Source organism: Nematostella vectensis, chromosome 3, assembly GCF_932526225.1.
Source record: "Nematostella vectensis chromosome 3, jaNemVect1.1, whole genome shotgun sequence".
NCBI classification, from domain to species: domain Eukaryota; kingdom Metazoa; phylum Cnidaria; class Anthozoa; order Actiniaria; family Edwardsiidae; genus Nematostella; species Nematostella vectensis.
Genome location: NC_064036.1, coordinates 2,555,160 through 2,577,791, shown reverse-complemented (window position 1 = coordinate 2,577,791; position 22,632 = coordinate 2,555,160). Strand labels below are relative to the sequence as shown.

Genomic DNA, 22,632 nt, shown 5'->3' with positions numbered 1-22,632 from the left:
ATCAACTGTGATGGGTGGGAGGGAATGCGCATCAACTGTGATGAGTGGGAGGGAATGCGCATCAAGTGTGATGGGTGTGAGGGAATGCGCATCAACTGTAATGGGAGGAAGGGAATGCGCATCAACTGGGATGGGTGTGAGGAAATGTGTATGGCATCAATATGTTATTTTTTGTTCGCCCGGGCTTTAAGGTTTTTTATTGCGTATCTCCCCTTTCCATCACTCAGCACTTAGTGTATTCCCAAAGTCATAAGTTATTCAGATTGATTGTTATTTTTCAGTGCGTTACTAATGGCAAAGCTTCGGCAAAGAAGCCGAAAAACAACTTGTTCCTCTCGTTCCACCTCTGGGGTCGTCAAGTTGAGTTTAGATGGAAAAAGCCATGGAAGCTTCACGCAGAGATCTATGACGTCACTTTCGAGACTTGTCAACAGAATGACGGAGGCGTTGCTTCGATGAGTGACAAGAAAGGTGAGGGATCATTTAGATTGGTTTGGCTTACAGGCTTAACGAAGTTATCTATAAAAACAGCTTTTTGGTGAAAATAAGATATTTTGTAATTTTGTATAATGTCCGCTTGTATCAATGTAGTGTTCCACCTTTTTTTCCAATTTGAAAAAAAAAGAAAAACAGAATAAAAAAATATTTTAGGAGGTGAGAAAGATATTGTTGAAAGAATCAAGATAGAGGTAAAAAAAAAACATCGCCCTCCGGGGGCCAGAGTAGCAAAAAGGAAATTTCCTTTACTGACTTTGGCTTTCTTTCTTAGTCTTTTTTGTTTTCTTTCTTAGATGACAGTGATAAGGGCGAAGTTAACGCATCGAAGGTTAAACGTTTTTTTAGTAAGAAGAAGGACCAAACGAATGCGGCAAAGAAGGATGAAAAAACAATGCATGCTGAGAATACCATCATCGGGACTGCGGAGAAAAGCGTTGAGGATAAGAAAGGGAGTAAGAAAGGGAAGAAAAAGAACTACAACAAAAGCGTAGAAAGGGAAGATAGCATGGCGATGAAAGAGGAACTACATTCTAAAGGGACAAACACCGTCAAGAGCAAGACAAAGAACAACAAGAACAAGACAAAGGAAAACAAGGACAAGACAAAGGAAAACAAGGACAAGACAAAGGAAAACAAGGACAAGACAAAGGAAAACAAAGACAAGACAAAGGAAAACAAAGACATGAAAAAGGAAAACAAGGACAAGACAAAGGAAAACAAAGACAAGACAAAGGAAAACAAGGACAAGACAAAGGAAAACAAAGACAAGACAAAGGAAAACAAGGACATGACAAAGGAAAACAAAGACAAGACAAAGGAAAACAAGGACAAGACAAAGGAAAACAAGGACAAGACAAAGGAAAACAAGGACAAGACAAAGGAAAACAAGGACAAGACAAAGGAAAACAAGGACAAGACAAAGGAAAACAAGGACAAGACAAAGGAAAACAAAGACATGAAAAAGGAAAACAAGGACAAGACAAAGGAAAACAAAGACATGAAAAAGGAAAACAAGGACAAGACAAAGGAAAACAAAGACATGAAAAAGGAAAACAAGGACAAGACAAAGGAAAACAAAGACATGAAAAAGGAAAACAAAGACATGAAAAAGGAAAACAAAGACAAGACAAAGGAAAACAAGGACAAGACAAAGGAAAACAAAGACAAGACAAAGGAAAACAAGGACAAGACAAAGGAAAACAAAGACAAGACAAAGGAAAACAAGGACAAGACAAAGGAAAACAAGGACAAGACAAAGAACAACAAGAACAAGACAAAGGAAAACAAGGACATGACAAAGGAAAACAAGGACACGGAGGGTGAGACAGTGAACAACAAAGACAAGAAGGCTATCACCAGACCTCTACCACCCCTCCCCTCTAATGCTATCTCCAGACTTCTACCACCCCTCCCCACTGATGCTCTCACCAGACCTCTACCGCCCCTCCCCACTGATGCTCTCACCAAACCTCTACCACCACTCCCCTCAAAGTTTTGCACTAGACCTCTAGCACCCCTCCCCTCCCGGACAGTTAACAGACCTCTACCACCCCTCCCCTCCCACACAGTTAACAGACCTCTACCATCCCTCCCCTTCAAGACAGCCAACAGACCTCTAACACCGCTTCCCGCCACTACAGCCAATAGGTTATTACCTCCTGAAACCTCTAATGATGGCAATTTTGATACTTTACATGAGGAACACTTTGAGAAAGAAGTAGTGCGAAAAAGGTGGAAAGTCAAAAGGCGAAACCCGATGTCTGTGATGCCTTTGCCTTTAACGGCGAGCGGACCCGGAAAAGCCTGGGAATGACTCTTTTCTCTCTGTTATCAACTATCAACTCTACAAGCTATTTGACTTGTGATTTATAATAAAAACTAAACTCCTGCTGTTTGCCGCCTTATCTACCCGGCTGCCTCACTTTTAACAAGACCCTAAACAATCCGCTACTGCCTGTATCCTTGATGCTAGAAGGAATTTTTCGATGGTATTAGTGCAAATGGTGTTTCTCTTCGGTTTCAAGCCACAAAATAGCGGCAAACAACAAGATGCAAATGCCAAAGCGCGGGGTAGGTTGAGTAAAAATGCTCACGTCGCAGTGGTGGTTACCAAAGAGTCCCTCTCTTATCTTATGTTCTCTTGGTAAAAGGCATTTTTTTCTTAACCTCCATACATACTTCTTTCCTTTTTGCGCGACAAGCCAGCTGCAACTGAGAGGCAAGGAAATTGTTTGTTCTAGTAAAAAAAAAGCATATCGTTTCGCCGGAGACCACCAGCCCATATAGGGTCATTTGAATTTACATTCGCATAATTACAACAGTGCATCACGGGAAGGTTTATTTCAAACATGGCGGATTGAAATACGACGTTAATTTATATGGAAAAATAACACACCTCTTTATTTTGGAACTGAGCTGAATAATTTAATTCAGTACACATTGTGCAATATCTTCAAGGTACCGATATAATTTATGAAGAGCTACTGTGTAGCCTTTTCCTCAAAAGTTAGCTTTTCAAAGCAAGGTGTTGTTTTTTTGTCTACCACAGCACAATACCGAACTTGACATTTTCTCTTCGCATGATTTCATAACGGGCTGAAAACAGCGGCCAGAATTGTCGAGGCATCAAAGGAAAATGGCTGTTTGTTGCTAGTAATGTCCAAGGGATTTAACCATTGGGGTCGGCGGTGTACTTAATGCCTTTTTTACGAAGGCAGTGCGACTTCATTGTGCTAAATATTATTAAAAAACGCCATGGCTTCTGCTGTGAGAAAGGACGAAAAAACGCCCAAAAATGCACTTGAACAACCGTCCAGCTGTCCAGGAGAAGATAAAATGCTTAGCTCACCTGACAATAACCAGCTAGAAGAGTCCAAAAATGAAGCCGTGCTAAAAGCCAACCGATCAGATATGAATTGTGCAGAAGGCAATGAAGAAACAGGTGTAGTGGATAAAGAACTTGATCTATTTTCTAAAGGAGACACGGAAGCCGCTGCTTTTAAGAGCGATATTGTGCAAGAAATTACTGATCCTGCAAATGGAGGTAGTGAATTTTTAGTAAAGGATTCCAGATCCATGCAAGAAGCAGTAGAGCCTACCAACACAGTGATGGGAGAAAGTAGTTGTGAGGAAATTGAAGAACATGGTGTCAAGAGTGAAGGAGAAGATGCCAGTATTGGGGACAACTTAAAAAAGAAATCAGAGGAACTGGAGTCAGAAAGTACAGCGACTTCAACTGCAGAAAGTCATGACTTACAAGCTGGAAGCACTGGTGAAAATGAGACATTTGATAAGCAAAGCCAGTCACTTTATCACATCAAGTGGATTCAATGGAAGGGATTAAACACACCGATAATTACACAAAATGAGAATGGCCCATGTCCATTACTTGCTATCATCAATGTGCTGTTGCTGCAGCGAAGGGTCAGCATTCCACCCATGCAGGAGATAATTAGTTCTTCTCAACTGATGGAATATTTGGGAGATTGTATTTTAGCCCAGGCACCTGAGGTATGTACTGTATGATGCTTACAGCTCAAACAAAGGGGAACACATAAGGTGTCAGTCAGCACCTTTGACACTATCCTACACTTGACCACACATTTTTTTTAAGTTTACATCCAATTTTACATTGTATTTTGGAATCAAAACAACAGAAGTGCTGATAGACATTCTTTAAACCATACAAGCAGACAAACTGATAAGAAATATCCTTTGTTTCAGAGATTACCAGAGGGTGCGCAACTAAACTATGAGCAGAACATGCATGATGCCATTGGCATAATGTGTAAATTGCAAACTGGGCTGGATGTGAATGTTAAGTTCACAGGGTAAGCAAATGGCATAATGTGTAAATTGCAAACTGGGCTGGATGTGAATGTTAAGTTCACAGGGTAAGCAAATGGCATAATGTGTAAATTGCAAACTGGGCTGGATGTGAATGTTAAGTACACAGGGTAAGCAAATGGCATAATTATGTGCCCGACCCTAGCAATCAATAATTCCGATAATCAATAATAATCAATATCAATCAATCAATTTATATCGGAAATCAATAGAAATCCATAATGTGAAACTGTGTGAGTATCGATTATTATGGATTTTTATTGAAAAATATTGAAATTATCGATTATTATTGATTATATTGATAAATATAGATTTCTTCCATTCCGTCGAAATGTATCATCTTTAAAGTGTTTCTGAAGCGAAAGGAAACATAGCCTTTTTGTATCATTTTTTTAAACCTCAAATATCAAAGAAACAACATTTCATAGCTTTTTCGATCCACATAAACCAATTGGAAAAAAAAATTGCGTGAAGTTGGTGTTTTTGTCCTATCAAGTGCGACATTTTGAAGGGCTTGTGACGACACACGGTTGCTTGCTCAGCGGGAAGAGAAAAAGTGCGCGAAAGAAAGGCGACGGTCATGGCCACAACACAAGCCAGTAGCAGTTTACTTTGCGGATTCCTGAGGCCACAAAAGCTGCAAAAATTACGGCCTAACAACTGACTTGTCAATATTCCTTCCACCCCTAAAATGAGGCAGTGCAAATAGACTTATCTGGTGTGAAAATCGTCGAGGAAATCAGAATTTTGCACCTTTCGAACCTTAGGCAATTTGAACAAACTGCTACGTCGGACTGTAATCAGCTAGAAAATAAAAGCTTATTGCATAACAGACTAATGCACATACACTGGCTAGACACTCAAGAGTTAGTGACTATTCATGGTCACATTTGTGACTTGGTATCAAACAAGCAGCCTTCTATAAATTGGGGTCACTGCTTCTCAAACTGCCAAATGGTAGACTATAAATAAACTTGTGGATATTCTCAATCAAGAACATTTTGCACAAGACTATGCTAAAGAAAATCGGTATGTATGCTGTACAGCCAATCTAAGTTTTCTGAGCAACTTAAATTTGAAATGAGTGAGTAAACCTTTAATTTTACGCAATGCACAATCATGGTGAGTTTGTAATGGACATGCCATCTAATCAGGCATGGCGGTCGGACGCAATTTTAGGCTCTCTACAAATTTGTGTCTGTTTCTCAGTATATATATGGTTTTCAATAGTGACAAGCCTTCTTATGTAAGGGAGAACACTCTTCTCAACGACAGAGACATTTATTTTATATCACAGACAAGTTGCAGGGCTGTAATTGCAAGTACTTCATTCCATCAGAAGACCTCGACCAAAGTTAAAGAGCTCAATGGACCGCTTAAATGCGTAATGTTTTGTAAGCTCTTTCATCGTGCCTGTTTTGCCCTGGCCCTTATTGCCCTGGCTGGTGATATTGAGTCAAATCCTGGCTACCTGGCTTTAAATGATATCAAAAACACCCGAGGTCTCAAGATTGCTCACTTGAATATTCGGAGTCTCATTAACAAGACGGACTCTCTGCGCCTTGAAGGAATTGACAGCAGAACAATAGACGTTCTAACTTTATCCGAGACATGGTTGGATAGCCAAACAGCCGATGCAGAAATTAATCTTCCTGGTTTTGTTTGTGCTAGGCGAGATCGATCTGGAACTAAAGAGGGATATGGTGGAGTTGCTACTTTTGTGAGGGATGATTTGGCTTTTCGATTGCGAAATGATATCAACACTGGTGGTCAGGAATGTTTATGGATTGAATTGATCCGTGAAAAATGCAAGCCAACACTCATTTGCAGCGCATATAGAGCACCAGATGCTGACTTAACATCATTCATTTCATCTCTCCAAGATAGTATGACAGCTATTGACCTAGATAAATCGGACGTCGTCATTTTAGGAGACCTAAATGCAAATTTGATGCCAAATTCAAAATTACCGAAAAGTGATAAGCAAAAACTGCTTAATTTTGCACGCACATTCCATTTCAATCAGTTGGTGAAGGAGCCGACGCGTATAACTGACACCTCCCGGACCCTTATTGACTTGATCTTTGTCAATAAAGAGCATCGTATCGCAAATTCGGGCGTTGTACCGGTTCCCCTCAGCGATCACTACTTGGTTTTTTGCGTCATCAAGGCAGGCGTTTTTACTAAAGCTAAACCAAGAATGCTTGAATATCGTTCTTATAAGAATTTTGACGCTGATTCATTTAATGATGATCTAAGGAATGTCCCCTGGCACATAGTTAATAGTATGGATGATATTGATGACGCCTTGTTGACTTGGAATCAATTGTTTTTGGAAGTTGCGGATGACCACGCACCAATCAAACGGCAGCGTGTCAAGGGAACACCAATTCCTTGGATGAATAATCAAATCAGTGAATCAATGAAAGAACGCGACATCGCTCACCGGATAGCGCGGAAATTAAACACAGAGCGCCATTGGAAAACATACAGAAATTTGCGGAACAAGGTTAACAAACTGGTGAAATCTTCAAAGTCGAAGTATTATTGCGATTTGATCGAGGAATCGAAAGGGGACTCCGGTAAAATCTGGAAAGCAGTAAATGAAGCTTGTAATCGTAAATCAACTTCGGAATCTATTCAATGCATCATTACTGATGATATTCAACACATAACGCCTAGTTCTATTGCGACTGCAATGAACTGCTTTTTTGCTTCCATTGGACAACGCCTGGCTGACAAGTTCACCACATGCAAATCAAATCAGAGCTCGGTTTTAAATCAAACGTGCCAATTCCAACTGATTGAACTAAACGAATCTTTTGTGCTCGAGCAGCTTTTATCACTGAAAGTTAACAAAGCCATTGGGCTGGATAAAATCAGTGCTAGATTGTTAAAGAACTCTGCTCGCACAATCGCTCCTTCTATTACCAACATGTTAAATTTATCGATTCGCTCAGGTAAATTCCCGAAGCTGTGTAATTCAAAAATTACAGCATTGTTTAAGTCAGGCGAACGGACAAATGCATCCAACTACAGACCGATTTCTATTCTACCTACACTTAGCAAGATCCTAGAAAGAGCAATACACTCACAATTGTATCAATTTTTGGTCTCCAATGGTTTACTCTCGAGCAAGCAGTTTGGTTTCAGAAAGGGTCTATCTACGGTATCTGAGCTGTCATCATTTGTTGACGAGGTTCTGTTGAATATGGAACAGGGTAAGCTGTGTGGGGCCGTGTTTATCGATCTAACAAAGGCCTTTGACACAGTGGACCATGAAATCATGTTGCAGAAATTAACTGAGATCGGTCTATCTGGAAACCCCCTGGCATGGTTCCGTTCTTATCTGGCCAACAGAACACAGCGCACATGTTGCGGTAATTCATTGTCCGAGGAACTTCCAGTCACTCACGGGGTGCCCCAAGGAAGCATCTTGGGCCCGTTGCTGTTTGTCATCTACATAAACAGCTTGCCCGATGTTTTGGAGTCCTGCTGTGCCTCTCTTTATGCGGATGATACTGTGATCTACTGTTATGGTTCTTCCTCTAAGCAGTTGAGCGATAACCTCAATCAAGATCTTTTGGCCGTTGCTAAATGGATGGACGATCACAAGCTAACACTAAATTTGGAAAAGACGAAATGTATGCTCTTAGGCAGCAACAGGAAACTAGAGAGTAAAATCAAACTTTCTGTGTCGATTTCAAATTACAATGTATCTAATGTGAGTAATTTCAAATATCTTGGAGTATTCATATCTTCCGACTTGACATGGTCAGAGCATGTTGAATATTTATCTGGCAAAATCAACCAAAGACTCGGTCTTCTAAGGCGCATTAAGCATTTATTGCCTTTTAGAGCTAGACTTCTTTATTATAATAGTCTAGTTCTGCCCCTTTTCGAATATGCAGATTTAGTTTGGGGCGATAAGCATAATGTCACTATCATGTCAAATTTACAAATCCTCCAGAACAAGGCTGCTAAAATAATACTTGATAGACCACTGTACTCGTCGGCAACAGACGCTTTAGCCAAACTTAAGTGGTTACCTCTAGAAAAGAGGCGTTTTCTTAGAAGATGTGTATATGTCTTTAAATGTTTAAATGGTCTCGTAGAGCATGAAATGGATCTGTTAAAACTCGAAGATCAACATAATTATAATACCAGAAACAAATGTAATATTAGGCTCCCTAGTGTGAAAAGAAACTGGGGCAAACAAAGAACTGAGTACCATGCAGTCAAGGATTATAACTCACTTAGCCAGGACATTAAGAGATGCACAAATATTTGTACTTTTAAACGTAGTATTTCTCAATTTTTAACCTAGGTATTTTTTATCATAGTATTTTTTAATGTAACGATATATCAACAATATATTTTTTTTATTAATTTTTTTCCATATATTTTTTATAGATTATTGTTATTATTTATAAGTCGAGGTCCTTTTTGAAAATCATTTTAAATGAAAAAGCTCTCCTCAATAAAGATTATTATTATTATTATTATTATTATTATTATTATTATGCCAAGTGCAATGAAAGACCTCAGGGTCATCTTGAGCCCTCTCGGCTGAGGCCATAGGATTATGATGATGAAAAGAGAGCGATATCGCTAAAGCTTGTATATTTGGCCAGTGTCTCTTTGCTCTGTATTTACTGTATTATTTGATTAAAACTAATGAAGATGAGTCCCTTACATAAACTAAGCTGATGTTGACTTGAAATAGAGTACAGACCCTGTAGCATTACTGTGCCTCTAAATGATTCTTACAAAAATTAAAGAATGTTTGTTAATACTCTATCTCATGGGCCCTCAAGTGCACATCAACAGAAGCCCAGCATCTGCAAAACAGCAAAAGAGAGAGTCATTATCGAAAAAAAGAACATTTTAAAAGTCAACATGGTAACTCTGATAAGTATTTTTAGAAAAGAAATTATGGATCCTAACAAATTATCCAAGTCAAGTCAACAGAATCCCCATTAGACCTGAACTAAATGGATTAGGTTTCATGACAATAACATTTTGCTATTTGGATACAGTGCATTGTTTTTTTAAATTACAAAACGGTGTAAAATACTTTTATATAAGTTAAGTTATACTTAATTTTGTGAGTCTTCATTTTGACTTTTTCAAAACTAAATGGATTAGGTTTCACAATTATGTTTTGCTAGTTGAATAAATTGCATTTATTTTGTTAAATACAAAATAGAAGGTAAATTTATGATGTGATGTATGATTTCTTTTCGGATTGCTACTGAAAACCAGCTAAAAAGTGCAGATTCTGCGAGCGTATTATCATATTTACTCGCATCCATATCACAGCTCGAGTACAGAAAAATAAACTCACCACAATTTCTAGACTTCTGAAAAACTGCCCTGGAAGCCGTGATTATCCTCTCTGAAGGTAGATCCAACAGATCATTTTATAATCCACTTATTTCTCCCTGCATCGTGCAAATGACTCTCACCTGTTCAGCTCCAAGGGAATGCACTGCTCCTTTCGATCCAAATTCGCTCCTGTTGCCTCCGGAAGAGTTATATATGACTCTTTACTAGACTATTTGTTGTAATCAGACATTGTAAGAATATAAACGCAACAAATAGTAGGGCAAACTAGTGAACTTTTCGGTCAATGATTGATTCAAGATGGCTCCTTCTGCGTAGTAAGCAACCGTGTGACGAAACACGGGGGGGTGCCTATGACGTAATTTCGCTGTTTATTTTTTGTCGCACTTGTTACCTCTCTTTGAAGAATAATTGCATCATGTTCCTCATAATCTTTTATTTTTACTTTTCTTTTATAATATTAAGCGAAGATTGAATTTTATAATAAGCCTAAGAACAGCCTGACACGATTTTCACTTCAAAAACACTTTAACCAACATAATCGATTGTTTAACTGTTTTTTTTTTCAAAAAATAAAATCAGATAGACAAGGTAAGACAGACAAGATAGACAAAGCGAGTCTTTATATTGCTTCAAAAGGGCTCAATTTTACTGTGTGCGAACCACATTCAAGATCGGGCCATGCTTCTTCCGTGCCAAACCTAATTGTTTAGTATTTAATTATATTGGCACATGAGAAGCTTGATGTCTCAATCAATTACGCTCGGCACTGCAAAAGTTTAACACTGTTTCAAATGTCAAGACCTTGTTGTGCCGCATTTGTTTCAACAATATTTCAACAATTTGAGCAACGACGATGGCAACATGGACAACAACAGCAGGAAACAATGGAATTTGATCAAGAATTCAATAGCAGCAAGTGGAAATGCATTCTGATTCATTTCTAGCCGTTTTCCATCCAGCCGTTTTCCATCATTCCAAAACCACAACTTGAAAATTTTAAGTTTTACCTTCAGTTGAGGGCGCGGACGTTTGCACTGTAAACTCCACTTCACATTCTGATACATTTCCAGCCGTTTTCCATCCAGCCATTTTCCATCATTCCAAAACCACAACGTGAAAATTTTAAGTTTTACCTACAGTTAAGGGCACGGACGTTTGCACTGTAAACTCCACTTCACTAACTACGTTTGCTACTCTGTAGAAATAATGTCCTTAGTTAATTTTTATTTGTCTCTGGCTATATTGTTTTGCTTATTCCATTGCAATCAAATTTTTATTTACCGCCACGTGCGAAAACATCTTTTTCGACGTGTCGTCCTAGCCGTCGTCGTCGCCCTTGCTTTTCAGTGGTCAGTTTGAAATATAAGAAAACAATGAAACCCTATATTAGTCGATAATAATCAATATGATTGAGTACTCTTGGGTGGTGAGTATCGATTATTATCGATTTCCAATATCAATCAATAATAATCAACTGATAAATATCGATTAATATTGATTAATTCGATTTGTTTCCGATGATCGATTTTTATCGATTGGTAGGGCCGGTGGTAAGGTAATTAAAAAAGATAAATGCTGTTAAACATCATGCCTTCCCATGCCCTTATTTTTTGTATGTTGCACTCTTTATAATTAAATTGAGAATTCATAAGGACTTAGCCTACAGCCAAAAATTGTGTAACAAGATGATTTCCATCATTTTACAATACATAGTTCTAGGGGGTAGATTTGTATATAAAGTTTTAACCATATTAATATTGTTTGCACCACCATGAAAAAGTTTGAATGCCTATAGAGTTACTGTAAAATTGACACGAGAAGTTATTAAGAAAAACATTGCCTTTTGGAGAAATCAATTTTACCAGCTTCCAATAGAGTTATTAGTTGAGACATTACAGCAGATTACTGACATATATTTTTATCAAAGCTATCAAAGACTACAGTGTTGCTATAGACTTTTTTGATGCACATTAATGGACATTGCTGAGGATCCTGTTGGAGTTCACACATTTTTTTTGTTTATTTATAGATGGTTTGTCTTTTCGTTGGTCATGCTTAATAAACTAACTGCTGTACTGTGAGAACCCACAGTGTTACTCAGGATAAAGAAAAGTTATTAATGAATATATTGCTAGACTGCTTGTTACTTAGTACAAATTAATAACAATTTTTGTTTATCCAGCACTACTTATAGATGATAGTCACAAAATCCAGGCGCTATATTGAAATGTACTAACTATTTTCTTGCATCTTAGGGTTGGTGACTTTGAGTTCACACCAGAGTGTATAGTATTTGACCTTCTTGCGGTACGGTTACTCCATGGCTGGCTGGTAGATCCTCAGAATGCAGAGGCGGTTACTGCTGTGGGCAGCTCCAGCTACAATCAGTTGGTAGAGAAGATTATTGCAAGCAAACAGGAACCCACAGAGGACTCCCAGCTTATCTCTGCAGGTGCTGCTCAAAATAGAGCCCCTGGGTTTTGTTTAAACCAGAACCTAAGCCAGAACTCTTTGAAACCTGTTTTTTTTTTTTTTCATGCATTGTTTGGGATAGGAGGGTAGCTAAATAGAGTGGAGCTTTTACGGTATCAAATACAATGTTGTTCATGATGCTTATTTTCCTTGTCCATGGCTATATAGTAGTTTATCAGCATCCTTGAAAAGTTGAGGAAAAACGTAGAGGGAAATGGAAACTCTGGGGATGTTTAAAAAAACATGTTTCCCAATTTTTCCACTCCATGGAGTGGAGATTCTGGGGCCTTAAAAGTTTCCAAGGCCTTTGATAAAACTATTTCTTCTGTAGGGGGCTTTGTATCTGTTTTTTTTTTAGAATCACTTTCACAAAACAGTGTTGAGCATTTTTTTATCATCTGCAACACTATTAAATAAGAATACCTAAATTATACCAAAATTTATATTTTTGAATTAACAAAAATTATGTTAGCAAATGAATGGTGATTATTTTTGTGCTTATAATTCTTCGACCAGTAGGAAACAATATTTAATTGTCAATATCCTCCCAAATTAAACTCAAAGATCTCTATAGTTATTTTTTGTGATGGCGTCTTGCCTTCTGGCTGACTGTGTGGGTTCACTTTGACTGTTCCTTCCTATATATAATAGGATTTTATTATTATATTATCATAGGATTCTGTTACTTTATATATTGAATTTCATTTTGATTTCTTAACAGGTCTGATTGCAGAGGCATTTTTAGAGCAGACAGCAACACAGCTTACATATCATGGCCTCTATGAGCTGAACTCTAGTTTGGGAGATGAAGAGCTGTGTGTATTTTTCAGGAATAACCACTTTAACACCCTTTATAAGCACAAGGTGATCATATATGTAATTTGAATTAACCTACACCACATCCTCTGGGTACTTCTATAAACGTGATGAAGGAGGTGGTGAGGGTGTTGAGGGAGGTGTGTAGAAGTGCCAAAAATTCTTATACCCCAAAAATACCCTTGGTGAAAATGTTCAACTCCATTAAAACCCTCTGAATGCCTTACTTGAAACTTTTTCCAAGTACCAAGGTGGGTAAAAATACCCCAAAACACATACCTCAAAATAACTTGTATCATAGTACCCTTCCCTCTCTGGCCTGGTGTCAATCTCCTTGGAAATTTGGTGCAGTATCTTTTTTTACCCATCCTTGTCTATGAAATGGATATCAATATTGTCTCTAGTTGCATGGTATTAAATCCTAGAAGCTGAGCTGACTTCTCAAATTCATGATACAATGTAGCCTGGGAATCGTAGCCCCTAGCTGTTATTAATGAATGTAGCCTGATACTGTAGCTGTGTCTTCTCCTGAAAAACCATTAAAATAGGTAGTGTTTTCTTTTACTAGAATGAGCTGTTTTTGCTGGCAACTGACCAAGGCTACCTCACGGAAGACAAGGTTGTATGGGAGACACTCTCTAATGTTGAGGGTGATGGGTGCTTTGTGGATGCAAACTTCAGGACTGTGACTCAACCTCAGGCTGTGGTTCAACCCATTCCTGCACCACCTGCTGCTGGAGCAGATGCAGGGATATCTCAAGAAGATCAAGAGTAAGACATATTTGCAGCAGTCTATTCTCTACCACCTCTCTGCCCTTTTGACCTTGTATGGAAAGTAGCATTTCACATGGAACATGATGCTTCCGTTACCTGGTTCATTTGTTCAATGTTATTTGAAAGAGTGTATGAGAGTTGATAAGACTTCTTCTCTTTCAAGGAAGCTCTTACAGGATTGCCATCAATCAGTCTTCAGAGTTGAAGAGTGATCACTTTTTTTCAAAATAATTATCATCACTGAATACCAATTACACATCAAATTTCACTTTTAGGAAAACTGCTGACTGAAACACTCTCATTTACGCTATCAAATGGTAACAACTCTTCGACTCACATACACATCAAATTTAAAGTGTTCAAAGTGATTGAAGTTGACAAGCGTGTGACTGTACATGGTTATAATAATTGGAGAGTTGGACCTACATTGATTCTCATCAACTCTTACAGTTTTCTCCATTTAGACTAGCTCATGTATGTCTCTTAAAATCTTGTGCACACCTAGTTAAGAGAACATACTGTAAGAAAAAAGAGACCACTTTTTCCTATATTTGCTTGTTTTAAGATTTTGCATGCTATTTTTTTTAACACTAGTTATCTGGTTGCGCTAAGCCTGCAAGAAGAGCAGGCCAAGGAGGAGGCTCGACAGGGCCAGGTTCCACTAGAACCCCTCCCTACACAGCCCCACTCTACTCCTGTGGTATCTAATATGACTACTCAGGAGTGGAATGAGTAAGTTTTGGTAATACAGAAAAATTGTGATAACCAACTTTAAATTCAGATTGCCAGGGATTTCAAGCTAGCCTGCACCCGATGTGTTATCAAGGAATAGTCGTTTTGGGGTGTCAGGTCTCAAGATCTCTGTGAAAGTAGCACATACAAAATGCCACTCCAGGTGCCCTTATGTAGGCTGCGAGCCGTCTGGTCACTTGTGTGTCTTATTTTTGTTTGTATGTTTTTACGAAGCTCAGTATCCAGTGGTATGGCTCTATTTACAATTTAAGTCACCATGTAAGCAGTGCCAACGTTGCTTGCCTAGAGCAAGGCTGGTGTTATTTGCATACCATGTTGGGAGGTGCTGTAAATTGGTTTGCCAACATTTCCTTTGTCTTCTGCTCAACCAAGCATAGCAATGGCGGCAATGATGGCTAATTTTGGTGCTGATTACAAGTGCTGCATTTGAAACATATACTGTATTAGGGGATTTTTATGGAAGGACTTAAAATCCAATTCCCCCATAGCATTTATTTATTTACGTCTGTATTTCTTCAGCTTGCAGCTTGCCATGCGGTTACAAGATGAGGAACGAAGACAACAGGAGCAACAGCTAGCTACTCAGCAAAGACAGCAGACTCCAGCAACAAGACAGGCACCCTCGCCAAGTAGGCGCCCACCGCAACCAACCACACCCAGACGAGAGGCCCCAACTGTACAACCACGTCCACAGGGAGCCCAACAGAGTCAAAGCTCAAATGTATGAACCACGCCATGCAGTGGTGCTATTTGTTGTACTTCTAATTAGTATGCTAGAACAACTAACTATACAAGATGCATGAATTTGTCTTTTTAGGACAAATGCACACTTTTGTGAAGAGGTGACAACAGTGAAGGATTCCAGGTACTGGGGTTTGGATCTTGCTGTTTAGGAAGAGTTAGGACCACTCTGGTTAGACTACGCAGTGTCTAATGAATTGATATAGATTAAAAATGTGTACATGTGCAATCACCACAAATTAAAAAGTTATTTTTCTCAGGTATTATAATATATTATAATATTGTATTATAATATATTTTAATATATCATATATCAAAAAGCCAATTTCAGCTATCTACACAATGCAAAGCTAAGAGAGAATTTATTACAACTTTGATGAGCATTCAGACAAAATACTGTACCAAGATAATTTCAATGATTTTACATAGTCAATACTGTTTGCAATGTTTAGAATAAATTTTCAATAAATGTTGACAAATTATATAGGTACACTACTGTATGCCTATAGAGGTCAAGGTGACATGGACAGTGAATCCGGAAAAAAAACTGCATTTTGGAAATTCAAAACAAATTTGAACAGCCTCGAATAATTCTATTTCATCAATAGAAACACAATTACTCTGATATGTTATTTACAATTTAAAAGACACCAAAACTAATGCTGTATACTTTAAATTTCCTGGTACAAGATTTTTGCTTGGTATTTTTGTTGGAATTTATATGGAATAATTCTGAGGCCAATTCACTACACAAAGTCTCTATTTGATATTGGGAACAGGAATTGAAATAATAGCGCACATGGTTTTCCTAACAAAAAAATGAGTTTTGCTGCAAAAACAAATAGCTAGGTTATTTAATCAATTTGCATGGAGTATTGTATATTGGTAGGCCTGATTTCTAGCTTGTTCGTATGAGCCCGCGATCAGCAAAGAACTCGGGCTCACGCGTCGGCTGGAAACCAAGGCTATACTGCTTGCTGTACCGCTACGGGGGAAAGTGTTATCAACAAATATTGTGTTAAAACAAATTCTTTATCAAAAGTCATGTTTGTTCTGTTTCTTTACATACGTAGCATAAATGATTGAGTAAGTCCAAAATGAATTGGTGGAAGTACTTTTTCACACCACACTTAGCTATTAGAAGTGAAATACATTTAAGCAGTTTTGACCTCAACAGATTGTGATATCACAGACTCATCTGATATCCCCTCTGGTGGTGCCTTTTCTTGTGTCCTGACATCACCCTTCTCAGTTTGTGGCGCAACATATTTATAACGCATGGCCACAAGTATGTAAATTATAAAATTTGCCACCATCAATATGGCAAGCAGAAAAAAGTAGTTTTCCAAGTGACCCGTGTTTGGGTCTGTTGGGTACCATGACTTGTCGACTGATGTGACAATGTTGGTCAAAGCACTGGCCAGGTAGTTCCCCAATCCAGATGTTACCAGGAAAATCCCCATTACCAACCCCTGGAGGCACCTCGGAGCTTGGGAGTAAGCAAACTCTAAACCTGGAAAGGGAACATATTGAAATGCTGATCTTCTCTGCCAGATGTGTGGCTGAGGGTGGATAACAAAAATCTGTATTTTTCAAAACTTTTCAACTGTCTGTTTATGCACACCTGACTATATCAGTTTTTGGAAAAGCTGCTGTTGAGACACAGTTAATTGCTGTCCAGAAGTATGGTGCATCAGAGAAATCTAAAATCCTCTAATGAAATCACTTTCTACTGAATGGTACCAATTATTAAACGAACCTGTAATACTAGTAAAGACCTCACTGGTGCCAATCAGCATGAACTGGGGCACTTGGTAAAATATACTCATGTCAGACACATTGTGGGTTTTGTTGAACATTGTTGAGGTGTGCCATTGGCCATCTCTGAACATTCTCTTCCTCTCAATCTCAACAAGTCCTGCTACAGCTACAGATGCTGCAGCAAACAGCATTCCGACCCCAACCCTCCGCAGGGGGGTGAAACGGACTCCACAGTAGCGCAGCAGAGGGTAGACTACTTTATCCATCAGTGGAATAAGAAGAAGGACACAGACTATGTCAAAGATGGAAAGTGATGCAGCAGGGAGTTGGATACCATAGTCAAGCATCATGTACTCAGCTTGAATTAGGTATGATGTCTGCATCTACAAGAAAAAAAGGAATGTGAAACAATAACTTAATATTATGACAAATATAAAAATGTACCAAACACAGTGTGTCTAAAGAAATTTGTAAATAAAAATTTATTCGCACAGTTTGACAAAAAACAGGCGCGTACACAGGGGGGTGCATCCCTTGTCGGCCAAAAAGTTGGTCATTTCTTGTTAAGGAATCTTCAAATACTTTGCTTTTTACATATGATACCTATGACTGCACACCCCCCTCCCCCCTCAGCCAATCCTGGGTACGTGCCATTAAACATTGCATAGATTAAAAAGAGTTTATGGGATAAGCTATAAACAGAATGGGATTTACTTATCAAATTGTACTTTTCCTTAAAAAAATAAAATGGCAATAATAAGATGAAAATTGTTTCTGTGAATTGCCCAAACTAGTTGGGCAAGGACATAAGACAAAAAAGACAAAGAATAAGACAAAAAATGTGTGTAACATGACTGATAACAAATTGCCTTATTACAAAAGCCCCCTACACTATTGACATTAAAGGAAGCATAATGATGGAATACCTGTGAATATAATGTCCAGTAAATGATGAACATTGCAAACACAGGTAACAGACGAATCAGGGACTTGACATTTTCAACGCGGTGATAAGAGAAGGCCCCACCATATGATTCCTTAGCTCTGTCTAACCAATGGATTCCCTCACTTTGCAAGTTCTTATCTGAAGACCAGTGTCTCTTGATGGCTAATTTCACAACTCTGTAAGTATCTGTCAACACACTTCCACCAGGGGGCCTAACGACGTACCAATTGCGACCAGTCATAAATACTACAGTTCCAATCATCATTGATATAGCTGTGACGGCATATCCATAAAAGAATGTGTATTTTTGCTGGACCCAGACAATTAGCGTGAAAGAAAGAAAGGAGCCAATGTTTATAAACCAGTAGAACCAGTTGAAAAACTTCTGGACTGCACGAGGACCTTTTCCTTGCACCTGATCAGCACCGAAAGGTGAAACATTTGCTTTAATCCCTCCTGTGCCAAAAGCAATGACAACTAAGGCTACAATGCTACTGGCTTTCCTCAGTGAGGAGCTAAGGTACTTTGTCTGCTTGCCAAATATGTTCAATATGTCCCCAGTGGTGCAGGCACCGGCAGCAAATAACACTGTGCCAAAGAAGTATACAAGACAGCTGGCATAGATAACATTGTAGCGGCCCATGAAGGTGTCAGCTAGCCATCCCCCGAACACAGGAATAAAGTAGCAAGTCCCTGAAAGAAAAAAATTCATGTTAAGACTACAACTTTAATAAAAAAATGAAATTATTATATAAAAAAATAGTTGTTTATCTTTATATATAAGCGTGGAGGAAGCCTCTAAATAAAAAAAATAATAATAAAAAGATTACAAAAAAAATGAAATATTGTCACTGCCTCTACCCCCTCCTCCTTCCCTTCCATAACCCCCATATCCCTTCTTACATTGCTTTCTAATCATTCTTTGTTTATTTTACTTAGACTGCTGATCTAGAAAAAGTTGTCAACATAAACAGGCATTTCCAATGCTAGAAGTACGGGCCTCTCTTCTTTGTATTTCATCGGATATGCCAGCCAAGTTAAATACAGAAAGGTCTTCTTCTAACAGGGACATACTTTATTTACAGTGGACTGCTTACAAAGCAGGATAAAGCATTTTTCTTTTCCAGGCAGATGATTGCATGTGGTGAGTCACATGACTTTTCTATGATTAAAAATTTAAATCTTGTCAAGATCAGCTTTATACAAGTACCTTGAAACAAAAGGTTGACAGTTGAAGGCATAGGCCTCTTAAAGCCTAAGCTATCTTCACAGAATGGCACTAGGTTTGCTGTTATTCCATAGAAGGTCAACCGCTCGCAAAGCTCCGTTAGGAGAATACATAATGTCACGCCAAGTGACGAAGATTTGCCGTTGCTTGCTTGGCTTCCCTGAAGAGTCGAACTACTTCCGCCTGTTATCAACGGCGAAAGGCTGTCACTATCTTTTTCTCTTGCTTCTTTAGAACTTGATCTAGAAGCCATTTTTCACTAACGATTATTATTTCTGTATCCTCATTTAGTGAGCTCTTCCTTTCGATTCCCTATCCCGTATTTAAGATGAAACCTGAAAAGACAACAAAGTGGTGAATACAAGCAGAGGAGCCATGAATGCTCAAGAAGGGTTTTAATGCTACACATCTACATATATCCGTCATAGATGACTGGATGTATTGAAAGAACATTACACAGTCACAGTCTATATGCACTAATAACCAGGCAATCAACATAATTAAAAATTCGCTTAACCAAACATAACATTAGACAGACAATGGTGACATCGCTGAACCGAGACCAAGAAAATTGCGGCGACGCTCGAGTCTTTACTCGCTCAGCTTCTACTCAACAAAACGATAACTTACGGATTATTTGATGGACCTATCGATGGAAAAATGAGAGTCTAGATGTAGCTGTCACTAAGACACTATTCCTCTCGTCTGATGTCTTGTTTTCCAGCGCTTGCTCTTCTAAAGTGTTTACGATGTTTGAGTGTGATGGTCATGTGATTGTTCCCTGCAGTTGCGTGACTGTAAGTTGTACGCATGCGTGACCTGCGCTACACTGCCAGAGGAGTGGAGAGGGTTAAAAATTGGGAAGTTTTACTTTGTTCGGCCAAACATTACCCTGTATGCCAGTGGCCTCAACATTTACTCGCAGCTACCAGGAACAGAGTAAACAGTAACCGGATAGAACTGCGGTCCAGAAAACGGTATAATGGGAGACAAAGTGACCGAAAAAAAAAACGAACCAAGTGAAGGGTGAAGGATGCATTACAACGATTAGAGAGAGAAAAAAACATGAACGACTGAAACCTTCCCACCCCCTTTTCACCTCTTTAATGGTCTTTCTTAGACAAGAGAATTCCACAGACTGCGCAGCGACCCCCCCCCCCCCCCCCCCCTCACTGATGTGTCTCTGAACTGATAGTCGACTCCACCAAATTTTTTTCTGAATAGCTGAATAACGAACACGACTATTTGGGTATTTTGATTGACTGATTTACCTCAAATAGGGAGGTTTACCACGGTCCTTGTAATACTGACAGATGGTACATATGTTTTAGTGGGGCTTTACCAGATTTTTGAATCGTTTTACAGGGAGAAGAGTTCATTTCGTGAATGAAGATGTATAGTAGGGGAGTAGTCCAGACCTGGGACATTCTGGCTCGCGTGAAAGAGGGTCCAGTATTTATTGCATGCGCATGCGCGAAAATACACCGCATATATGCGGTGTGGCCTGGCTGCAGTTCAAGATGGCTGCGAAAGGGACGAGCGAGGGTTTATTTCAGAAATAATACGCTGATTTTGGTCGTGGGTAAATACTTGATTGTCAATCTTTTCTGAGAACAGGACAGATGATAATTAGATTCTGGAAAATATATCAATCAAAGAGCTTTTCCGTTTTTGTTATTTTCACGCGCGCGCTTTAGGCAATAGCGTCATTTCAGACGAGCGCGCGCTTTTTTGGAATTTGATTTTTAATCACATTTTATCGTTCCCTGCTACCAGATGCCTCTTTTCTCTGTATTTCGCTGTGCTTGCGTTCGCGAGGAAAAGAGACCTCTGCCATGGGTCGAAACTGTTTTCGTTGCGCATGCGTGTTCGTTTCTAAACGACCGCGCTTGACGTGCCAAAACCCGTACCATCAAGCTGTCAATACGCTAATATGCTTTGCATGGGTTTAGTCGCAAATTATAAATCAAACTCCGGTTAGTTCTCCTCTTTGAAAAAAGAAAACAACTGTTCGATATCAATCACCTAAAACGTCACTAAAAAGATTGAACAGCAAAGACGAGTTTTGTCTTGTTTGTGGGATAAATTTCAAGACATCTGGGCAGGCGAGTTTCTTCAATGTAAATATCGTACAGTTGGACTCGAAGAAAATGTTACAAAAATTTTTGGTAAACTTAGATCAGCTAATTCCAGAAGAATATGCTGCAAAACCTGTAAACGGAAGATGAACTCGTAAGTCAAAAGAGAGAAAATTCTGAATGAAGACAAGGCATTGAATGGCTACTTTTATAATTCGTCGCGTGATGTTTCTACGGAGAACGCCGTTTCGAATGCGGGCTTATTATCCCGCAGCGGATATACGCTTCATGCGTGCGCTAATCATTGTGGGCTCAAACAGTGGCCAGTAATTAATTAACGGAGCATGCGCTCTGGATCTCACGTCCACGATCGTGGACGGCGGTTTGATCAAACGAACTTGCGACCCATGGCAGAGGTATCTTTTCCTTGCGAACTCCAGCCCAGCGAAATACAGAGAAAAGAGGCCTCTGCTAGCAGGGAAATTTTATCGCGTTTTTATAGAAAACAAATCCCAAGCAGTTCGCTGATATTCCTTCACATGTACAAAACATTCTTTTCAACTTAGCGATGATCGATTTTCGGAGCTCTGCACTCGACAAGGTCTAGCGGGAATCGACCCTCCTTTGGCACGTCCGTTATTGCGCGCGCTCGTTTTCAACTTTTGCCGTGAAGGTCGCTGGTTGGCACATGTTCGCGCATGCGCATGCAATAAATACTGGACCCTCTTTCACGCGAGCCAGAATGTCGAGCGCAGAGAGAGTCCCAGGTCTGGACAAAGGGTCTGGACCAAGTAGGGGATATGTAGACTGCGCGCGAGCTGACAAGTTTGATTTTCGCGCCAAGCGCCCGCAATACGTTTCTCGGTCAGCGACAAAGGTGTTTTACAGACTGGTATATCAAAGGACTGTAAAAAAAATCGGGGATAATGGGAAATAGGTGATTTTTGATAATGAAGATTCTTCTAGCATAGAACATATTATATTTGATAAATGAACCAGATTAATAATAAAGTCCACAAAAACTGGTATTTGACTCTGCCAAATTCGTCTTCATTGGGACTTCACAAGCGCCTCGCCTAAACGTTTTGCACTCGAACAGTAAGTTGACTAAAAAGGAAGCAACGAAACCTGTCACTACTACTTTACTACTTGGCAAGCTTGTCTGCTTTTTTCTTTGTACGTTCACCTGTTTAACAACTTGTGAAAAATGTACCTTTTTTATTATAGGTAAAACGGAGTTTGAAATAAGCGCCGTACCCCCCCCCCCCCCCTCCCCCTACACAAGCACCTAGCCTTGGACACGAAAACGCACCACGGCGCTTATGAGTAATTAACATATAAGGGAAATTTTGGTGGCGATCTTATAGCGG

General features: G+C 39.2%; 2 protein-coding genes and 2 long non-coding RNA genes across 4 annotated transcripts; 2 read left to right on the top strand and 2 right to left on the bottom strand.

Moving 5' to 3' along the window:
• The first annotated feature begins 2,814 nt into the window (after positions 1-2,814).
• Positions 2,815-16,290, top strand: LOC5504355 (ubiquitin carboxyl-terminal hydrolase MINDY-1). Its single transcript, XM_001625216.3, has 8 exons — positions 2,815-4,008; positions 4,222-4,328; positions 11,949-12,145; positions 12,887-13,029; positions 13,550-13,752; positions 14,350-14,487; positions 15,028-15,229; positions 15,326-16,290. The coding sequence occupies exons 1-8, from the start codon at positions 3,253-3,255 to the stop codon at positions 15,344-15,346; spliced, it is 1,767 nt and encodes a 588-aa protein (XP_001625266.3). The 5' UTR covers positions 2,815-3,252; the 3' UTR covers positions 15,347-16,290.
• Positions 8,856-10,477, bottom strand: LOC125561216. The gene is made up of 3 exons (XR_007307250.1): positions 9,813-10,477; positions 9,692-9,742; positions 8,856-9,185 (listed from the first exon to the last, which is right to left on the bottom strand). It is a non-coding gene; the product is annotated as an uncharacterized LOC125561216 (long non-coding RNA).
• LOC5504356 (solute carrier family 15 member 4) lies at positions 15,595-19,437 on the bottom strand. The gene is made up of 4 exons (XM_001625226.3): positions 19,167-19,437; positions 17,937-18,649; positions 17,009-17,393; positions 15,595-16,762 (listed from the first exon to the last, which is right to left on the bottom strand). The coding sequence occupies exons 1-4, from the start codon at positions 19,435-19,437 to the stop codon at positions 16,404-16,406; spliced, it is 1,728 nt and encodes a 575-aa protein (XP_001625276.3). The 3' UTR covers positions 15,595-16,403.
• LOC125561215 lies at positions 17,242-20,845 on the top strand. Its single transcript, XR_007307249.1, has 2 exons — positions 17,242-17,378; positions 17,981-20,845. It is a non-coding gene; the product is annotated as an uncharacterized LOC125561215 (long non-coding RNA).
• The last annotated feature ends 1,787 nt before the right edge of the window (positions 20,846-22,632 follow it).

Bases quoted from the DNA above. Each gene is read 5' to 3' on its own strand.
- LOC5504355 (XM_001625216.3), top strand. From the start codon at position 3,253: ATGGCTTCTGCTGTGAGAAAGGACGAAAAAACGCCCAAAAATGCACTT. The intron at 4,009-4,221 runs GTATGTACTGTA...CCTTTGTTTCAG, and splicing joins TTTTAGCCCAGGCACCTGAG to AGATTACCAGAGGGTGCGCA. The intron at 4,329-11,948 runs GTAAGCAAATGG...CTTGCATCTTAG, and splicing joins GTGAATGTTAAGTTCACAGG to GGTTGGTGACTTTGAGTTCA.
- LOC5504356 (XM_001625226.3), bottom strand. From the start codon at position 19,437: ATGGCTTCTAGATCAAGTTCTAAAGAAGCAAGAGAAAAAGATAGTGAC. The intron at 17,394-17,936 runs GTATTCCATCAT...TTTTTCTTGTAG, and splicing joins ACTGGACATTATATTCACAG to ATGCAGACATCATACCTAAT. The intron at 16,763-17,008 runs GTTCGTTTAATA...TTCCCTTTCCAG, and splicing joins GGTCTTTACTAGTATTACAG to GTTTAGAGTTTGCTTACTCC.